This window comes from Ixodes scapularis, unplaced genomic scaffold (assembly GCF_016920785.2).
Source record: "Ixodes scapularis isolate PalLabHiFi unplaced genomic scaffold, ASM1692078v2 PGA_scaffold1__304_contigs__length_218370807, whole genome shotgun sequence".
In the NCBI taxonomy this organism is placed as follows: Eukaryota; Metazoa; Arthropoda; class Arachnida; order Ixodida; family Ixodidae; genus Ixodes; species Ixodes scapularis.
In genome coordinates this window covers 106126063-106148426 of record NW_024609846.1, presented here as the reverse complement: position 1 = coordinate 106148426, position 22364 = coordinate 106126063, and the positions used below count along the sequence as shown (strand labels likewise).

The 22364-nt window shown below is 46.1% G+C and overlaps 2 protein-coding genes and 1 pseudogene across 2 annotated transcripts; 2 read left to right on the top strand and 1 right to left on the bottom strand.

Moving 5' to 3' along the window:
- Positions 1–1482: 1482 nt before the first annotated feature.
- On the bottom strand, positions 1483–2010 carry LOC120850730. The gene has a single exon (XM_040223346.1). It carries the CDS (start codon positions 2008–2010, stop codon positions 1483–1485), a length of 528 nt encoding a protein of 175 aa, XP_040079280.1.
- A 7709-nt stretch (positions 2011–9719) lies between these two features.
- LOC8039094 lies at positions 9720–10852 on the top strand (annotated as a pseudogene).
- A 1584-nt stretch (positions 10853–12436) lies between these two features.
- On the top strand, positions 12437–17064 carry LOC120850731. Its single transcript, XM_040223349.2, has 3 exons — positions 12437–12941; positions 13706–13849; positions 15222–17064. Exons 1-3 carry the CDS (start codon positions 12690–12692, stop codon positions 15408–15410), a joined length of 585 nt encoding a protein of 194 aa, XP_040079283.1. The 5' UTR covers positions 12437–12689; the 3' UTR covers positions 15411–17064.
- Positions 17065–22364: the final 5300 nt, after the last annotated feature.

Genomic DNA, 22364 nt, shown 5'->3' with positions numbered 1-22364 from the left:
GAGCAGTCCGAGCAACAGATGCCTTACGGTGAGACGCGTCACTCTCCCGATTGCGCCGCACGCCGTCTGTTGTGAAATGTTGACAGCTAGAAACATCTTGCCAGCAAAAGTCGCAGCGTGACGAGACACTGTAGCTTGGGTATCAGCGGCAGCCGCCTCTTGTCGCCGTTCGGATCAGGCCGTCAAGTCGCGGCCGAGCAGCTCCCGCGCCGTCGCCGTTCGTCGTCGCATATCCCGGTGGGATGCATTCAATCACGGAGGAATGGCCGCTTCTCTCGGCGAAAAATGCCCGTCACCGAGGGCGACACCGCAATTACAGGACACAAATATTGAACGCGGCGATCCCATATGCGACATCACATCAGCAAGCCGCCATGTTGAAATAACTACGAAGTCGCATTCAAGATAGGTCCAACCCAGTCTTGAAATTTGGGCACTTCAAGTTCGCTTCAAGCTCCGTTCAAGATCGGTTCAAGTTAAGGTACGTTTATGAAGCGCGCTTGCTCGTCGCAAGACGGACTTGAGCAAGTTGAAGCTCGACTTCAGAGCAAGTCACATCTATGAATTCGGGGGTAAGACTACCGACTGCATGTATGCCATTAGTCTGTCGGTGTCTTCCAGCTGTTTCATATAACCCTTGAAATGTCTTGTCACTAGTCTATCCCAGGTCATCACCACCGGTACTGTAATTACTTTGCACCCGGGGTACATTGCCATGACCTCATTTTTCAGTAGATTGTATTTCTGTGATTTTCGCAACTCGGGATGTTCTTGTTGGTGATGCCAATCTCAATCAGTGTGATTTCTTAAGTTCTCCAATCATGTATCATCAGTTCAAGCTTGTTGTATTCAAGGGGCAGTTCCGTCTCGATCTTTACGTTTGATTTGATCTTTACCCCGTCATTTTATATTATCTTTTTAACTTTGTAATTCTTCAGCTTCCTACTTCGGTTCAATCCATACTTGGTGTAAAGAAAGTGAATGCATCTGACGGGGACTTCATTATGGCATTTCTTGTATAGTACAGGTCCAGCGTTCCGCCACAATGTCACCAGGTGTTCCACCGACCTTGAGCTCTTTACAGGTGATGACCCTGTAATTTGGTGAGCATCCCCTCCTGCTGTGGCGACATGTTGCCCTTCATCAGCCACATCGATGACATTCTTCGGTCGTAAATACTGGGCACCATACTGCTGTTGTCGTCGTCGTTACCGTCGGCTTGGGCATCTTCGTTGGCACTGTCTCCATTATTGAGAAGAATGCTGTGCATCACATTCTCCTTTATTCACCTCATTCGACTCTCTTTCTGTTTTGTTTTTTCGGATGTCTTTCTCAGTCAGGTTGGTCTCTTCAAGTTGATACTTTTCCTTCAGGTACTCGCATATTCGCCTGAGCTCGGTTTTTCCCTCTTTCTCCTGTTCCATCAGCGGTCTTGTCTCCGAGTTTTTTTTTTGGGGGGAGATTTTAACATTTTCAAGACCATTAGCTCATCTTTCTCCTCAACGTAACTGAGTCCTCTTCAGGTTGGTCGTGCTTCAGGTATAGCCGGTCCATCCTCGCTGCATTCGTTGTCGCCTTGTACTCGCTCAGGATTTTCCTCACCTCCTTGTTAATCGTTTCGTATTTTTTCGGCTTGAAGGGCATGGGACCTATATAGTAATTGAGTGTCAAGAGGGCAAATTCGTTGATTCCTCTAATTAGATTGGCAGCTTTTAGCTTTGTCTTGCAATGCATTCTCGTTCTTTCGTTGGCCTTGTTGGTAACGATGACCTTGTTCACATCTTTCACCACATTTCGAGAATTTTCCAAGATGCCCAGATACTTGTAACCTCTGTGATCGTCCACCATCTCTTCGAAGACTCCACTGTTCCCGACGTTACTCCACGACTTCTGCTGATTCACCCTTAGTCCCATCTGACAGAGCATATTTTTGGTTAGGCCACACAGCCTGGTCAGCGTCTCTTCTGTGTTGGTCATGAAAATCAATTGGTTGCATTTGATGTTGCCCATTTGCAATTGTTCGCAGTTGTCGGCGGCTCAAAGGTTCTAATGCGAGGACGAACAGCAACGGCGAGAGACTATCACCCTGGAGGAGTCCTTTGTTGATCCTCATTTGGCCAATCTCGCTCTGACGACAAACCAGGCTGGTGCGTTGGAAGGCCGGCGTTCGCTTGACGAACCTGATGATGTTCTCCGGCATGCTTAACTTCATCAGTATGGCTACCAGGTAGTAGTGTTGCACGCTATCATACGCATTCTGGATATCAATCCAGGACGTAAACAGCTCGTTGTGCTTTTGGTTGAGCACTTTGTTGAGGACGGCTTGCTATTTGGTACCTTGGCAGCCTCTTCGAGTACCCATCTGGTTGGCTGATATCAGCGCTTTCACCTCGCACAGGTCCGTCACCAGGGCTGTGACAACATTGCTCAGCAGCTTTTAGGTTTTCGGGAGACAAAGTGTGGGATGTAGCTTTTTTCCCTGGCTTGCTCGTTTCGTCTTCGCAATAAGGTATGTCATGCCCATGTACAGCCGCTCGTCGATCCGTGTGGGGTCATCAACTGCTTTGACTAGCGGTGAGACAAAAGTGGAGTGCAGTCACCTTTTTAATGAAAGAGCTGAATATGGCCGTCGGGCCCTGGTGTCTTCCATATGGTCAGGAACTTGATCTTCCCCTTGATGACCCTCTTGACTCTTTCCTCCTCAGCTTCCATCTGCAGCTCCCCTGGGTCCAATAGGTCAATCAATTCCTGGTGCTCCCCTTCTTCGTCATCGGTTGCCCAGATTCCTCGCCAAAAAGTAATCACCTGATCAACATCAATGTTCTCGTCAGACCATTGATGTTGATCAATGGTCTGACGAGATCAATGGTCATCAAGTTCCTGACCATATGGAAGACACCAGGGCCCGACGGCCATATTCAGCTCTTTCATTAAAAAGGTGACTGCACTCCACTTCTGTCTCACCGCTAGTCAAAGCAGTTGATGACCCCGCACGGATCGACGAGCGGCTGTACGTGGGCATGACATACCTTATTGCGAAGACGAAACGAGCAAGCCGGGGAAAAAAGCTACATCCCATAATTCGCCCATCTCCTTCTGGTCTTCGTCAAGTTTCCGGTAGAAGGCAGACCGATTGCGCTCGAACAGCTTGTTCGTTTTCCGATACTCAATCCGGTTTGCCGCAGTGACCGGATGTTTGTGAAAGACTGCCCTTTTCTCTTCGATCTGGTCCTCAAGCTTCTTCAACTGGTCCTTCTTGTTGGAGTGATACTGATTAGCTTTGCAAATTCGTTTTAATGCTCTCGAGGGAGCCTTGTTCTGTTTGACTGGTGACAATTTGCAGCTGTTGACTAAGCTCCTTTATCTTTATTTTAATGGCCTCCTTCCAGTTCATTTTTCTTTTGTCAGCTCATATGTCAGCTGGCAAGCACAGATCAAATCATTCAGCTCTGCTAGAATATTCACCTTCTTTTCCAGCTCGATCCTGATGACCTGATAGTTTACTTCCTGACTGTATACCTTTCTTGTTCTCTTTCGGTCAGTTTGGTGATTAAGGGCCAGCTCAATGTTACTGGCCAGCAGATTCTTTATATTGGTGTACAGTTGGCTGTTTGTTATGGTCGCTGGCAACGGCCATTCTCTTTCTTCGGCCACCTGACCACTGCCCGGTTGAGTAGGCTGTTGTTGATTTTCGCACTGGGTATGCTTGTTTTTCATCGTTGTCGACGTTATATTCTGGTTATGCTTCCGATTATACTTGATTGTTATTTTTGGCCACCAACCATTGGGCATCCATCCATGTGTTCCTTTACTTCGCTCGATCACCAGGGCCAACCATCTTTCTGGTGTTGTCGTCTCCCTGTTGGCTTGCCTCATAATCACCGCAAAAGCCACTTCTCTGTCAATGAAAATTCTCATCATCATCGCCATTCAGGTCGGCTGGTGGTTCAGTTGGTTGGTGGTCATCGCCGGTTGGGTTGGCACTTTTGTTATCATCGGCAATGGCTGCTGGGGTTCGTGCTGAATGCGTCAGTGGCCGTTGCACTCGCGAGATGTCATTGATTTCGGAGGAGTTTTCAATTCCAACGCTCGGAGAATTTTTATTTAGCGTTTCCATCCCTGTTTGGCAGTGACACAGTCGTTGGTTTTCCGATAAACAGAAAACCAGTATCTCGGCACTCACAAAATTGGAAACACAACCACCATGGACATCTTTATCTTTTTGAAGTGCTAATAGGAGAAAGGGAAGACACACTTATATGAAGAGAAAGACAAGGACTTGATCGAATGCAAGAAAAGCATTCATGGCGTCTTCTCTACTGTAAGAGTGCTGGTAGAGTGGGCTGGAGGGGTATGGCGCTCATTTTCTGCTTCGGCATAGTAGGCTGGAAGTGATGCTGTGGGTACTCTTCTTCACACTTCCATCCTGGATCACTAAAATGGAGCAAAGTAGGCAATGAGCACACCTCCCCCTCTAGCTCACCCTAGTAGCTATTTCTTTTTGTGTTATCTTTTATTTTAAGCATATTCTCCTAATCTCCTGTGGGATGACCTGTTTGACTGCAACATTGATTACTTCCTAAAAAGATCTTGAATAAAAAAAAATAAAAAAAATCTGTGTTGTCTTATTCAAGACACTTTCTTCATATCTTCACTACCATGGATACACAAACTGCATACATATCATAACATGTGGCAGTTCAATTAAATTGCAACAAAGTTGGGCTCTTCCCATATTTACTATTTATGTGCTTTGCATTTGCATGAACCCAATTACATTAATTATATTTTACTGCACTGCTTATGAGTTTCAACACTTGTCTTTTGAGATATATATATATTCGCACGACAAGAGCTGAAATAAACAAAAATGTCTGCACAATGCATATGCTTCGTGTTGTGTTGTCCTTCCTTCCCCAGTCTCGGGGGTTTTGTCTAAAAAAAATATCTACATGGATGTTACAGTGGAAGCTAGGCAGAAAAAAGTAGACAGACATTAAACACGTTCATAACGAATTCCTTGAACGCGATCTAATGAAATTGGTCTTGGATTCACCGTTTAATGCGGCAAAATAATAAAATTTGTACGCAACATTTCTTCACTGCACACTGAAGGCATGCTATCCAGCAATCAAAAACAGCGAAAGTCGCCAGCTAGAATCCTTCACAGAGTTATTTGAGACCAAACACGGCTCTGCAATAGAAGGAATAACGCGTGCGATGGTGTAACTTCACCCAAAATATTGTTTGGGACTGGTGTGTTAAGTGCTGTAAATTCATCCGCTCGGATCTCGCACCGTCCAAACTCGTCAAGGTCACTACTTTGCACGACGTTTGTTTTCCATCTAAATACTGTTACTAGTACTTATAACAAAATGCGTGTTGAAGTCATGTAGATACACCCCAAAATAATGAGTTCCAGACGCGTTTGCGTCTACACCGCGCACACGTTTGCGTAGCATTACCAACGCTCGCCACGAGGGGGAATGGTTGCAAACAAAATAGAGTTCTCACAATAGCTTAATTATGCGGCTCTATCGACGACGGAATGAAATTTTCACAAGGCATTTGTCTTTATTACAAATATAAATAGTTTATTGTAACGCAGGCGCGCACATATCTAGCATCGCCGAGAGCATTGCTCGCGAAAGCTCTCGCTGCGGTCTGATAGGGATTGCGGCAAAATATTGATATATATATGTGCTTTTGCGGAAATAACAGCTTACCTTCGATTCACGAAGTAACACGATGGTATCCAAATTAATTTCACGAGCTGGAGATTACCAAAACAAGGAAGACTATGCTACTGCTAACCACATAACAACACAGCGGAACCGCCCTCCCGTCTGACGTTAGGAAGCGAATGGCGGCGCTAGAGAGGGAGAGGAGAAAATTTTGGGGGGAAAGAGGAATCATAGATGGAAAGGAGGAAAGTTGTCGCTACCTGTAAAAACGAAAAAATATCCAGGGACGTTAGACAAACCGCCTGTTATTCAGGCACCAGGCGTACGCCTCCGCTTACCTGGATGACAAAGCAATATTTTCCAGTTCCTGGGAGGGACATCTCGAGCACATGGATGTGGTGTTGCAGCTGCTTAAGCAGGCAGGCTTAAAGGCTAACGATGAGAAGTGCCAGGTTGCTCAGGCACATATGAAGTACTTGGGACACGTAGTGGGGTCGGGTTCCCACGGACCCGATCCGGACAAGCTCGCGGCGATAGAGGGGCTAGCTGCGCCGCGGACCAAGAAGGAGTTGAGGAGCGTGTTGGGGCTTATGGGGTATTATCGGGAGTATGTACGCGACTTTGCCGAGGTGGCGACTCCACTTACCGCGCTCACAAGGCGAGGGGTGCCCAACCCGATACCGTGGCCCAGCGAAGCAGAGGAGGCATTCCAAAAATTAAAGTCGGCACTCTGTGCTGCCGTGGCCCTCTGCACGCCCGAACCGAATCAACCCTACTGGCTTTTTACCGACGCGTCCGCAACAGCTGCCGGCGCTCGCCTGGCACAGATGAGAGGGGACGGCGTAGAAAAGCCCATCGCCTTTGCGAGCCACCGCTTCACGCCGACCCAGATGCGCTGGTCGACAATCGAACACGAGGAGTTTGCCATAATCTGGGCTCTGAAGAAGTTCGATTACTGGTTATTTGGGGCGCGGATAAACGTTGTGTCGGACCATAACCCCCTGACCTACCTCACCGCGAGCACACCGCACGGGGCTAAACTGGCGAGGTGGGCTTTGGCGCTGCAGCGTTACCACCCACCGTAAAGGGGTAAACAACGGGAACGCGGACGCTCTGTCGCGACTCCGAAATAAAAGCTGGAGTGATGTGTAGCGCGGAGCCACGTTACCCTTGGGAGCAGGTGAATGTTCCCGCTTGCCCAGGGAGGGCACTGCAGATTGGGGCCGCAGGGCGCCGGCCGAACTGTGTACAGCGTGTAAGGATATGAACCTACTCATCAGCGGCGCAGTGGCTGTTTCGTCGTGCGACAGTGGCGTGATGTTTGATCGCGATCGTTTAGTTTTGTTTGTTTCGTGTCCCCATAGAAACGTTATTATGAGCGTATATGTGCAGCATGTCCCTTCGCTGAACCGGCAAAGCGTCACCGGTCGTTGAATTTTGTGTACTGTTGTCGGTCTATACGCCGTACAACAGTCTTTGCGTTGGAGGTGTAAGGTTGGGTGACGCCGCGGAGTGTTTCGTTTTGTTCATTTTGTTAGCGGCCGCACGTCCGCAGCCGGAGCGCCTCGGGGCGAGCCGTATTGGTCACCCCTCCGGTGTGGTCACTGGGCGCGGGGAGTGTTTTCTTTTTGTTTGTATTTGCGGAGGCGTCTGCCACTTGGCGAATCCTTCGCGGCCGTTCGGGTTTCGACCGAGGGGTCCGCTGCGATTCTGAGAAGACTGCGACCACCACCGATGTTATGGGGCTCTCCCCTCGGGTTCATTAGGAGCCTGCGCGCTTCAGTGCGATGCAGGTTGGGCAGCCCCCGGGTGGTCGCTGTGCACGAGAAGTACTATCTTTTTGTTTGTTTACAAGGGCGGCTGCTGCCGGGCGCACCCCCGTGGCCGATCGGGTTTCGACTAAGGGGCTCCCTGTGGCGCCACGAGGACAGCGACGACGACCACTGTCGGAGTTACGGGGCTGTCACCTCGGGTCCGTTGGAAACTTGACGAATGTGCCTGTTTGTGCCCTGTCGGACATTGGACGGGTGGCAGCACGTGACTCCGAGGCGTTTCAAACCTACTGGCCGATCCCTTCCCGAGGGCGAGAAAGACCGAGGTTTTAAAAGCTTGTGTCGGGGCGGGAAGGGGCGATTTTTGCTTGCTTGGGAACGACTGTAAAGAAGTTCGACGGAGATGCAAACTTCCCCTACTTGTACATAAAACTGTACAGAGTTTGTAATGTAAATAAATGTCTTGAACTCGTAACCCCCAAAAGCCTCCATCGTCCTCCAAACTACCAAGCCGCCAGCCAAGAAGAACAACGACGAAACTTTACTAACCCTGACCCTATAATGCTCCACAGAAACTTGTCCTCACCTGTGATGTCTCATGAACAGAGTGATCATGCCCGCTTACGCTTCCCCATAGTGAGCAAATTGGGAAGATCAGGTGATTCACGAGTGTGCATATGGCATGGGAAGTGTGTTTTTTGACTCTCTTGAAAGTCCTCACTTTGAAAAAGCGACAAGACTGCTCCTTGAGAAATGCCGGAAGTTTTTAATCGCGTGCATTATGAGTGTTCTGAAACGCATTCCGTCAAACAAGCAGCTCCTAAACTGAAGCCGAGCAGCATTCCCAATTTTCGTTTTGGTACTCTTCAGAAGGCATTTCCGCCCTTATACAGCTGTATCTATCTCAACCATGGAGTCGGAGTACAGACTCCTCCAGATGAACCTAAGAAACTTTTCTGTAGAATGCATGATGACATTTTGGATAAATATCAGAGATGCCAAGAACAGTGCCGGAGAGTGTATGGTTCCATTGTTTTCCGAACTTGCCATCTCACTTCCGACTCTTCCAATGTCTAATGCCGCTGTAGAGTGAGTCTTCAGCCAGGTGTCGCTCACGAAAACGGACCTCTGCAACAGAATGTCCATGAAACCCTGGAGAACATCCTTCATGTGAAGTTTGCTTTTCTTGAGAACAAAAGTGTTGCAAAGATTGCAACCCACTGGAAGCATGTTTCACTCGCTTCAACTCCGAAGTATTGTACGGATGCAGTGCAGCAACACAAGTGCATTGTGAGAATGTTTCATATGACTGTGCAAATGTTTGAAATTTCGTTGTTTCTTTATTATTGCTTTAACCCTTTCCCTACTATGGTTGACCTAAGTTCGTCCACACTGTTTGTACCGCTCAAGACTAGCTGGGCTCGTCCACATTGATTCGGGCTCCAATACGCTACTACGGACGAACTGGGCTAGTCCACATGTTTCTAGTTAGCTTTGCCGTGGATAGATGGCGCTTCACGGAAAAATAAAAACATGGTAAGTTTCTGAATTTGGCAGAAAATTGTTTCAACGCAGGCAACAGGGGATTTAAAAATGGTGGCGTAACTTCTGGTCGCTGCGTTCGTAGCGACGATCTGCCTCAAAACTGAAGCAAAAACAAAGATATTGTGACGTCTCTTCAGATTCGGAAAACAAGGAAAGGAATCTTTTATCGGACAGCGAGAGCGATGCAACTGAGTGGTTGAATTTTAGGTCAGACGACTCAGATTCCAATGAGGACATTGTGTCGGCATGTCGGCATTGGACTAGAATCAGCATAAAAAATCCCCCTCCAGCCCCTCCACGTTTGGCGTTCACTTTGCGTGCTAGAGGACGTGAACTGTCCGCGGTAAAGCTACGTCCGGCCTGAATGTTCATGTGCAAGGTGATGTGAACTGTCTGCGATAATGGAGAGAAGCCGAAGTTAGTCCCCTTTTTTTTTTTGCAGTGTGCTCAAAGATTTCATATAATAAATTTTTGATGTTTGATGTCCGAAGATACACTTCGTCACTCCATTGTGCTCAGACACCTTTCCACGAGGATGTACGAGCACTTAAGATCAGAAGGATTGCTGAAGCTACCAAGCAGGAACACCCTGCAAAACTATCTTGGGACAACAAGTGGAGAGACAAGCTTCAACAGCTTGATCGAAGAACGTTTGAAGACTGAGCTCGAGCACCTTCCAGCTTTTCAGTCAAGAGTTTGTTCACTAATTGCCAATGAGATGTGCATAAAACAAAGGCTACAGTACAACAAACAGCAAGACTCCTTTGTCAGGCACACAAACATGGGGTTTGCTGATGACCCAAACACCGAGCCATCACTTACCAACTCATTGCTGTGTTTCATGCTCAATGGACTCTCAACATCCTTCCGGATTCCTGTCTCATACTTTTTCACGAAAGGTCTGAATGGAAGTCAACTGAGCAAGCTCCTGCTGTTTGTAATAGAAGAAGTCGAGAAGACAGGATTTCGTGTCCTTTGTCTAGTGACTGACAATCACAAGACTAATGTCAGTGCCATGAAAATCCTATGTGGTGGCATACTAACCTACCGCATTCAGCATCCACATGACCCCGAGAGGCTGTTGTTCCCGAGTTTCGACTACTGTCACATCATAAAGAATGTGAGGTCCCAGTTCCTCGCACACGACATTGGAAAGGATGGGGAAATCTCTTCCTCTCATCTCAAGAAGATTATGAAATGCAGAAGGACTGGATCGTCAAACCTGTCAGGTTTTTGAGTCGTAAGCATGTATACCCAAGCAACATTGAAAAGATGAATGTGTCAAGAGCGATAGATGTCCTCTCACCGGACGTCACATCTGCGTTGAGGTACCTCAAAGATCAGGCTGGACATAGTTCCAACACCTTGTTTGCCAGCTCTGGACCAAAGATTACTTTCATGAAGAGCATGTATCGCTGGTTCCTCCTTCATAACACCAGTAACAAAAGCCAGCACGAACGCCAACGCTTCCCTGACGTCAGACACTACGACAACCAACAGGATTCTCGCCTTAAATGGCTTGAAACAGCCTTTCCGTTGTACCTCGAGGACCTGAAAACAAGAGCGAACACTCCGCGCCAGTTTCTCAGCAAGGAAAGTTATGAAGCACTTCTGTTAACGACATACTCCACTGTTTCATGCGTCCGGCACCTCCTGACAAAGGAGCACTACTTATTTGTGCTGACACGCAAATTCAGTAGTGACCCCATTGAGTCCCTTTTTGGCACTCTCAGGCAGTCTGTCGGTTGCAATGATCAACTTGACATGCGGTCTGCCCTCTCTGGACTCGAGAAGATGCTGAAAACTGGTATCGCGACAGCCTCACGAGCAAGCAACGTTGCACAGTGGTGACACTGAACCACACCTCCAAGGGCTTCGTCATGTGCAGCCGCGAGCATTGAAGGAACTAAGACTGGAGCTCTCGAGGGATGCCAAGTGTGTGTTGGGTAGGTTGAAGGTGTCTGAAGTAAGGCAGTGGCTACCTACACTTGAGCTCTCAGCTACAGCTTATGTAGGAGGTTATATAGCCCGAGTGGTTAGCAAGCACATGGAATGCGACAGCTGCATCACAGTCACCACGAAGCCGGTGTGCAACCAACTGGTCATGCAGTTTATTCACAATCAGGACCGTGCGGGTCTGCTTTATCCATCAGACCAGCTTGTTTGTTTGTTTATTTATTTTTGACACAATTGTCAGGGAGGTTGGGACAAAAGGCGAAAAGGAATCACCTGACTAGGTCCCCAACCCCCATTACAGCACTCAGCAGCAGGGCACAGGAAATGAATCAAAAACAGCATAAATCAAAAATAAAACAATATCTGAGAAGATAAAAATATGACAAAAAATGTACAATCTATTTTGACGTGAACTATACTAGGAATACACACTAGGCACACTGAAGTATACCGTAAGGTATTTTTTTAAGAGAAACATGGACACTATTGTCAGGGCTAATTCGAATACACAATAATTTCTGTTAAGAAGATCGGGTATCTGGAAGGATATTTTTTGTGTACCGTAATTAGTTCTTATTTTAGGTTTTGAAAACTGCTGGTGTCTCAAGTTGTATTTTTTTGCCTGGATAAATATGTTTCGTAAAATATTGCGGGATTCGTGTTTATTTGAATATGAACTGAAATTGCGACCTTTAGGCAAAAAAGATTGTCTAACGTTAATATTTCATGTTTAATAAAGCTAGGGGAAGTTGATTCTGTCCAAGGTAAATTATCAATTGACCTAACTGCGCGTTTTTGCAATGTAAATAATTGCGTAATATTACTTGCTGTAGTCGTCCCCCAGACCAATAAACAGTAATGCAGCCTCGAGTGAATCAGAGATATATACAGTTGTTTTTTTAACCAGGCTGGAAGAAGGTATTTTAGCTTACAAATTAAACCAATTGATCTAGAAATATCCCTTCGGAGTTCGTTCACTTGACAAGTCCAGTATAGATTTTCGTGAAAACGAACACCAAGAAATTTAAAGGATTCCATGCGTTCAATATTCGAGTTTTGAAAAGATATACTAATTTTGCTAGTTATGGGCTTATTTTTTGCTCTAAAAATAATGTACTTAGTCTTTGCCGTATTCAGCTCTAACTGGTTTGAGCCTAACCATAAATGGAGTTGCTCCAGCCAATTATTTGTTTCTCTTTCTATGTTATCCAAACAGCTACCAGTAAAGAATACATTCGTATCATCTGCATATAAAATTATGTTAGGTGTTTGTGGGATGTTTACTATATCATTGATGTAAAGAAGGAAAAGTAATGGCCCGAAAATTGACCCCTGCGGCACACCGTATCGAATTTTTGCTAAAGGGGAGCGCATATCATTGAGGACGGTATATTGAAAACGTGAGGTCATGTAACTGCTTATCAAGTTTAGCACACTGCCTCTTATACGGAGGGAAAGCCGTCTGCTCTTTCGCGCAGGCCGGTGGCGTGACGTCACCTCGCCGCGCTCTGATTGGAGGATGGCTCCGGGCGGGAGCTCGGGGGTAAACAAAGCGGTGTCGTCTCTTCTCCGCAGCCATTGCGAAAGGCCTTTTCTGTGGCTCTCAGAAATCCACTGCTACTGCTTGAACGAGGACGCGGCATACGAAAAAAAGAGACCGGAAATACCTCGAAATGTACGTTACTTCGTTTGACGCGAAAGAATTTACCCTGGGAGCATACGAAGCACCAATATGCGTCCCGGTCTCCGGCGGTCGGATGTTGATGTGAGTCCCCCCAACGTCAGCTCGGTGATGTGCGACGCGAGTGAGCCTTTCTACTTTTTGGCGGAGACCCTTTTTCGCCAGCAAGTGACTCGGTGTCTCCGTGAAGCATCGAAGTGTAGCTACAGCCCTCTTCGGCGAGCTGAACGGGCTGCCGAGCTTTCGAAGGCCGATCTCCCGCAGCGCTGGCACCCGGAGAACCGCGCCATGGCGCTCGCTAAGGTGAGTTACGTCGTCTCTGTACTCTTCGCATCATTCACAAACAGTTCAGTTGCACGTGAAAGGTGTTATGTACTGTCTGACAGACTGGCCGCTATCAGCTCGAGGACACTCGAGGAGCGTGGGCACTGAGCGCTCGAGGCTCGGGGTGCGCGGGCAGACGAACGCCGGGCTCCGAGCTGATAGGCGCCAGTCTGTCAGACAGTACATAACAAAAGGAGTATAGCAAAGTAAAACGGAATGTTACGGAAAAGCAGTGGATTAGGCGATCGGTGTGGTACGACCGAGCCGAGTGCGCAGTCGTCTGTTTTTAGTCTTTCCCCCCAGCGACAGTTTGTATGCCACTTGTCCAAACAGATAGTGTGGTAGGATATCTCTATGTGGGTCATAAACTTCGCAGTCACGACTCGGTGTTCGATGGTAGCGTATTTTAGCAGTGATTGCGCCGTGTCTAAGTGACATCCGATGTCACTTCATGCCAGTGGCGTAGCGAGGGAGGGGGGTTCAGTACCTCGCACCCCAGATCCCCCCCCGGCCCCCAAAAACCCTGGCTAAGCCAACGCTTCACGCGCGCGATGAAGCGCCGTCCTAAGGTGTTCAACTCAAGACGCACTGTTCTTCTGATGCGTGTTCCATCAGTCGCTCGCCGCTGATTTGTTTCACCATAAAGCGCCAGTGAGGCAAATGCTGCGGGGGCGAGTAGCATGTTTTCTTAGGTCCGTTAATCTGCAAGTGCTTGTGTTCCCCCTACCCCATCATTCCAACAGAATCCACCGGCTGCCGGGCTACTGAAAGGACCCTCTGCTCGGAGGACATGTTGCAGGCCTCGTGTAATGCCCTCGGCGCCTGTGCGACTTCCAGGGGGTCTGCGTTTCACGGCCCCGTTACCAGCTGGGAAGTTTTCCATGGAGGTAAGATTATGAAAGAAACCACTCTATGCACTCAGAGGTAGCTTTCAGAAGTTGTGGAAGCCAAAAATTCATATTACTTGCTTTATGACTTATACATCTCTATTTTGCAAGCCACATATGGCAGGAAAGTACGTGTCACGTTATCTCAACCTGGTTGCTCAAGGCACTGAAAAGCTACCTTTTGCAGATCACTGTACCGTTGTCATTTATTATATGTTATTCCTTGGCAACGGAAGATTGGTGGCCGAGGGGGCTTCCACGCACCAGCTCGGAGAGTGTGGAGTGAAAGCTCGCGCTGCAGAACCCAGGATCGTGTGTTCAAGCCCCGCATTTGCCCGTTTCGATCTGGATGAGCATTGTACCGGCGTGCGGTCGTGTATCACTACTACGTGATGCACGTTAAGGGCCCCAGGCTAGCGGTCATCTACAGCTGGGAGAGTCATCGCCCGTCGAGGCAGATCGAGTTTGAAACTGTATAAATATACACACAACCCGATTCCTCGGCACGCTGCTGGTATTGCTGTGCTGATGTTTGGACGTTTTTTTTTTTTTTGGTCGTTGAAATGACTACTGTGGTGCTTGGGTGAAATAACCTGGTCAATTACCTCCTCGGCCGTAGTGTGTCGTTCACTTGTTACTCTCTCTTCTCTTCTGGTTAATGTGGCTCAGATAACAGTCATGAAGTCAGCCCGGCTGAAGTTCTCTCGACGCCACATTCTCACATCTCTGGCCGATCGTCCTGGTTTCGCGCCAAACTCACACAACTTGTATTCTTCGATACTCCCGAATGCGCCTCGGTCGCCCGCTCCGCCGCTAATTTCAGTCCCGTGCCCACTGTTTTATGGCAACCTCCTTGACATGACAAATCTAGCTTCTGTATCTGGCCATCAATATGGGTTAGTGCTCAATTTGTAAACTTGATGTTTCAAAGTAACAGTGCTTCCTCCAGCATCTACCAGCAACCAAGCAATGACAAAAACCAAAGCTTTAACTTCCAAGACTAAAAACCCAGGAGTATGAGAACACGCTGGCCAACCCTGCTGAGGACAAGCCAGGAGTGGGACAAGCATGTAATCTCAGTATATGGAGAGGTGTCCTCGAAGTTCGCAGCTTTAACATTGTGGTAGTGTTTGAGTTGGTTCGAGTCTCAAAAGAGCAAATAAGGCAATGTTATTTATTTTGATTTGCATCCCTTGGATGCTGGCAGGTGTTTGGTACGAAGGGAATAGAATAGACATGTTCATTTATGCATTCGGTTGCTTCAAAATAGGCTTTCACTGATTTTAAGTTGGTAATGGCATGGGAGGACAAATACGCTGCTCAGGGTGTAACCGGACCGGATCGTTTGACTACTGAGACGACTCTTTTACAGGGGACGACATCCTGTCCAGCACCAGCTTCACCGTCTGGGACCAAGTGCACGAGGGGGTCGCATGGCAAGCACATGAAAGGAGGGCACTGCGACCTTGAGGTCAAGCTAGTGCATCTACCATTACAGAGTCCTAAATGGATGCCAATTGGTTCTGATGACCTTATGAAGGTGAAACGTCCCTGGATCTAAAGGGAAAATCTGATTGAAGGCGAGCTGAAGTTGTTTCTGACTTTATTCTCTTATGACTTGAAAGTAATCTGCCTACTTCATGAACTTTGAAGATGCAAAATTTGTTTCCGTAACTGTCCCACTTCAACGTAATGTGCACATTGAAACCTCTTCCTTTTCTTTTTGTTTTTTGGCGAAAAAAAAAAAGCCAACGAATCTCCCTCTTCCTTTTCGCAATGGGGAGGTGTGGAAGACTGATTGGATATTTTATATACGCAACCAGTTTCATAAGTGAATGAAGATAAAAGCAGAATACATGTTCACAGATTATTTGTGAATCCTTAGACTTGGTGAAGTGAGTAATTTATGTTCAAGTCATGTAATTATGAAGTCAAAACCAGCTTTAGTGCATTTTTAAGAAGCCTTTTAGACCTGAGAGTTCTGCTTTGACTCAGCAATACACAACTCACCTTTGTTATTCCTATAGCACAGCCGAAACTATAAACACGAGCATGTTGCCTGACCAATGCTTGAACTGCCGTGAAATCGACGAAGTCCCTATCCTTCGAGAACAAGTTTCAATGGGGATAGTCGAAAGACCAGGGTATTTATTGCACACGCATACTTGATTTCAAGCTTGCAGATTGAAGTAATTGTTTATTGAATCCATTCTCAAACATGTTTGAGATTGTATTGGTTCATATTCACAGTATATTTATTTTTCATTTCAGCAAGGAATAATTTAGAGACAGATGTTGGTGTTCAGGCGTGATGCTTTTATTTTCATAACATGCAAGAGTGCAAAAAATTAGATTTGGGCTTTCAACTTATCTTTTTATGTATTCTTCCAAACAGCATAGCAAGCAATAATATAAGGGCTACAGCTGCAAAAGTGGCTACACCTGGCATCTCATTTGTTTTATAGCGTGTACAGGTGAGACACTATACTCCGTTTCACGGTCACTTGGCAAACATTGCGACCCAGTAAGAGCATCGGAGCCAGGCACATGACAACACTCCACAGTCGAGTACTCGTTATCGCCACAGCAAGAGCACCATCTGCGACAAAACATAGTTCTAGGCTTTGTTTTTTTCTTTTTCTTCTTCTTTTAGTAGTGTTGCCGTCGGATTCTTCGGACCGCAACACTACACGACACGACACAATGTTACTTATTAACGACACTTAATATAGATCAACACTTTTGAGAAAAACATGGCTTGTGATCGATGTTTAAACAATCGTAGCCATGAATCGACCACTTCCGCTCAAGACATCGCCCTAGCATTAGCACCCGCCACAGATTCATGGGCAAATTGAGCATGTGGTTGCCTCATAAAAGTGTTACTAAAGACCTCGCTACTCTAGCGGACGGTAATGTTGCTGCAGTGGACGTCCATCCGAAGTTGTTTGGTTTCTGAGCAGACGACAGCCAGTTCTGGTGGGTGGTCCTTGCATTTGGCGCGGTGACACGGACGCTCCTGTGACATGCTGCCATGTGCCTCGCTCCGACATTCTTACTGGGTCGCAGGAGCCGTAGCCTCCACAGTTCACCAAGCTGTTGTGAAACAGAGTGTAGACTAAGTTGTCTGCTAATGAAAGTAGCGTTGCCAGCATCATGTATTATGTATGAAACAGTGTATACTTCGAGAAAACAAATAAAGCCATTCATCCTTTTAACTGATTGTTTTGGTTCATTAGTAAAACTTGGTTCAGTGAACTTTACATTTCAGCATTAGCATAGATACAACAGGTAAGGTCAATTACAAGTGCTTTAGAGCAGTCCAAACAGTTTCCAAGTGGCTCAGGCAAAGCAGCTGACATGGTATTACCCCCAGGAAAGAGACGAGACCTCCTTGATGAATCTACTTCAGCCGCAAGGCACACCAAACTGAATATTGGCGTTTCTAGGAAATTGGGATCAACCAAACAATTCCATGGAAAGGTACACCACCAACAGCTTTGGTGTGAGGGTGAGCCCTATCTGCAGCGACAATACTGAAGCCTCGCATGCCACCATCACTAACACATGCAAGTAGTCACTCAGTGCCTGGCATACTTGGGCATTGAAGCAACAAGGAGAGATCATCAATGAGTGGACTAGGAATGTGGATCCAAATGGGACTGTCTTCACAACCGCTGTATGACCACCATCTGTTGGAGTGTTTCTGGATGTCAACAGCCCATCTGGGACCTAGAAATGACAAATGATGTTAGAAAGTTTGTCACTTACACACTGAGTCCCAGTCTGCTGAGCGGACAAAACAAAAATATGTACATGTTAGCCATTGTTTACTCCCGTGTCAATTCCATGGGGCGCTCATTAGCTAGGCTTGGATAGTGCACGATATCCGAATTTTCATCTTGGTATGGGAACGAAAAAGGAGACAAGCGACACACAAAAACACGTCAGACACTGACAGCGTCGATGTGGTTCGAAGATACACTGCGCAACACATTTTGCAGAAAGGCGGCATCGGTAATTCGTTGGCAATTCGCTCATACTGGCTAATGTGAAACGGCAAATTTGTATTGTCCGAGTTGGTTCACTGTATTACACGTAACAGCCATTCCAATTTCATTCCTGAAAAAAAAAAAAAAAAAAAAAAAAAAAAAAAAACGATCGCGTTTTTGTGGTAAGCTTTGAGCTCTGTGCTTTTCTACAGTGCCATGATTACAACCGTAGACTGCAACTACTATACCAAATACGATGTATGACTATACTGCGTCTCATCTAAGTGCGAACGAAGCGAAAATTACAAACGCGAGAACGCACTGCAAGATCGCACATGGCAGCTATGATCAAAGCTCGGGACTTGCCTATGTAGATTTAACTTCGATCGCATTTAAAATGAAACGGAACATAGTTTATACGGCCTCCGTGCAGTTTCGAGTCGAAATGACGAGTATATATTCCTAAATATCACCTGCGAAGATGGGCTTCGGAGGATCGCGAAAACGCTACATTCTCGGCTGTTTTTCGATTAATAGCGCCTATCGACTCCGCCACACAAGATTTCTAAAGACGTGCTAGAAGGAAAAATCTGTCGTTTTCGTAAAGGAAGAACAAGATAAAAGGCAACTTACCGGTACAATCGGGCGGCGGTCTCGTAGTGACCGGCGCAACCGGCGTTTCAATCACGAGGCTAGGCAAGCGCCTTCTCTATGATGCTCTTCGTCGTCTTCATCTTGGAATCTTCGAAATGCGTCTAGCAGACGACGGAGGAATCGTAAGGGGCACAAAGCTGCTCGATCTTGTGGACTCGGCAAATTTTAACCGGGCTACAATAAATAAAAGACTCGCGGTCGCCGCTACAGCACGGCCGCCATGGCCGACGCCGATGTTTGTTTACCCCCCGGCCTCCCCGACATGTGCGAGGGCGGAGCTTAGCCGGAATCGTCATCAACCTCCTCTCCCGCCTTCGCGCCTCCTTTCTCATGCGCAGAAGACGAAAATGAGCCCACTTGCGAGGCGTATTCCATACAGTGGTAGCTTTCAAAGTAGGATGTTGTGTGTTATAGAATCAAAGGCCTTCCTAAATCTAAAGAAACACCCAGAGTATAGCACTGATTTTCAATATTGTCTATGATTTTGTTTTTGATATTTAGCAGTGCCATTTCAGTTGATTCACCTTTTTGGAAACCATACTGGTTGTTTGTAATAATATTATGTTTATTACAGAAATCACTTAAACGTTTGTAAATAATGCGTTCCACTACTTTAGAAAAGACCAGAAGTACTGATATTGGTCTATAGTTATTCATATTATTCTGGGGACCACCTTTATGGATCACACAGACTTTCGCTATTTTCATTTTTTCTGGAAAAAATATCGGTACTTAAAATAAGGTTGCAGATATGCGAAAGCGGAGTAGATATGAAAGAGGAAACTGCTTTGATTGGCTTAGAACATAGCCCATCTTCTCCACAAGCACCGCTATTCCCTAAGGATTTAATGATAGCAGTTATTTCTAGTTCAGTGGTGGGTGCCAGAAATACTGAGTTATGTATAGGGTATCCAACATAAGACTCACATGTAGGCATTCTCGCTGGGGGCATAGTAGAAGAACCGGATTCTAGAAAGTGGGAATTAAATTTGTCTACAAGAGACTGACCCGAGTAAATAACCCGCTCCATTGTAAGTTCTTTTGGAGCATGTGCACGAGGCCTAGAAGCAAGTTCATTTACGGCTTGCCAGACTTTTCGCGGATTGTTATATATTGCATTAAACTTATTTTTGTAGTATTGAGCTTTAGCTTTCTTGAGATCAGCGTTGAGCTTATTCCTCACTTTCCTAAATTCCTGTAATATTGAGATATCTCTTGTCTTGACGAACTTATCATATAATTTATTGCACTCTTTTATACGCTTATATAATGAACTTGAGATCCAAGATTTTTTTTACTTTTTATATTTTTTAAACTCTTGCCATGGAAATGACTCTTTATAACACTTTTGTAAAAGGTCCAAAAATATACCATATGATTTATTTGGTTCCGTTTCCGTTACTACTGGCTCCCAGTTTATATTCGATACCCTAGAATGAAACAGCTCAATTGAACTATTATCAATTCTTCTAAATGTCTCAGCCGCATTATTAGAGCTCAATTTTAAATTTACTGGACCGACAATAAAACTAAATATCGGAAAATGGTCACTTAAATCACAAGAAAAGACACCAGCAGCCTCAGTATGACAATCTGTAATACAGAGATCAATTAGCGTTTCTGTTTCCACCGAGATTCTAGTTGGCAAGTTTATTACATTATCAGATTTGTAAGACTGAACAATATCAAGTAGTTCGAGGGATCCACTCACGGGCGAGGTCATATCAATATTAAAGTCACCTATTAAGATTATAGAAAGGGTGAGTGAGGCAGCATATTCCATAACGTTCTCAATGAATTCAAAAAACTTCATTAACGACCCGGCGGGGGGTCTATAAGCAGTGACTATACCAGGGAACGATATTTAGCCACAAGTGCTTCATAGTCTGAGCATATTTTTGAGAATTCAGGCAATACTTCATAATGTAAGTTATCACGAAAATAAACAGAGACCCCTCCTCCCCTTTAATCACTTCGATATACTCCCTCACTATTATATCCTATGAACCCGACAACGTCATCCCTGCTCGTAAACCAAGTTTCAGTGAACGCTAGTACATCAAAAGTAAAATTTAAAGAGTTCAGAAACATATCAACATTCTCGTGTTTACTGCCAAGACTTCTAGCAGTTAAGTGGAAAAATGAAAGCATATCTTTGTTATAGACAAGACATTCTTGAACAAGATGAGTAAACAATATTCGATCGTGATAAGTAGACGTTACGTCCATTAGAAAAGAAAAAAAAGGAAAAGAAAAAAAAGGATGGTGGATCACGCGCTACACAGGCTGGCGTCTGAAGTGGTAACCTTTGAAGCAAAAATCAATTGGCACGTATCATGCGCGTTCGTCGCCGCCTTGTTTTGACATTACATTCGAATCTTTCCTACAGAACATGCAAGAATGTGTAACTATACCCTTGAACGCGCTCCTTGATGCCTGTGTAATTTGAATAAATCTATATAAATTTCTAAAATATGCCGACGACCGCTGCGGACGCCAGCTCGTGCAACGCATGTACCAAGAAGCCCATCGCCCCAAAGCACTCCTTGCTGCCCCGAGTTCTGTCGTCTGCTAGCGATTAGGGAGGCTCTAGTGAGGGTGGGCGCAACTCAAAGCCTGGAGAGCGTTTGCAATTTAATGGCGGCGCCCGAGAGAGAGGATTCGAGAAAGGATATGCGCCAGTGTTGCCTGCACGAGAGCAAGCGCCCGCTCTGTTGCAACTCTGTTGCTCCATGCGCCTTTCCTCCTCTCGCCTCTCATTGCAAGCAACGAGCGGCTTGGCGCAGCCTCTTTCGCTTCCTCCTCACTCCGAGAATTGCAAACGTCGAGCGGAGAAAGCAGGGTTGCCAGACAAGCAGCAAAGTCCAAGATGGCGGAATTTACCATTTTTCGCGTTAAAAAAATACTTAACCTATCGCAACAAAACTGGTGGCTATAGAAAAGTAATCATTTATACCTTGTGTAAATTATTCAAGCACCTTAACCCTTAAAAGCCCAAAGGGAATATGCTTCCCACTTCGGAAAAGGCGCCATAAACAACTGATGCAAATTTTTTATTTTTTCTGTATTGTGGCGCCATCTAGCCACATGCCTAACAAACTACACAAAATTATTTTGAAGGTTTTCGGTGCATCCACTAGGCGGCGAGAATGGTTTTTCCCGGCAAGGTGGCATGGGGCTTCGGTTCTTTGTGCTCGTACAATTTGCCGAAGAAACTTTAGCCTGAGGACGGCAAAAAACAACTTCTAAAGGTCCGTATATTTAATTAATGTCTCTACGGCATCCCGTGCATCGATTTTAACCACTTATAAGCATGTTCATTGCGTTTATTAGATGCTGTAATGGTTTTTCCCGACCATAGGTGGTGGGAATATATTTCCCTATGAGCCTTTAGCAGAACATTATACCTGCGCTTGTTTCTCCACAGATGTCGAAGTTCTTGTCAGTGGACGAGGCACTGGATGTCTTTTTCTCCCTGCCTGATGACCCAAACCAGTCAAGTGACAGCGAGGAAGAAGAAGACGGCGACGATGTTCCGTCGGGTGCGGTAACCCGTTCGAAAGTCCAGCCGAGTAGCACAGCGTCGCAAGGAGCAGCACAAGTGAGTGCGTATGATGTGCACTCAAGTAATGACGCCAGTGATGATGAAGAGACTGCAAGTGAGTGGACAATATGTTCGCTTCCCCACCGAAGCAACATTCCCGATTTTTGCTGCCAAACACCTGCAACTCCTAAGCTTCCTCCAACGCACACGCCAATAATGATCTTTGATGCCCTGTTCGGAGGTGCTTTGACCATACTCGTTGAGCAAACGAACATATACGCCAAAGAAACCAAAAAGAAAGCTTGGCAGGATACCACAGTTGAAG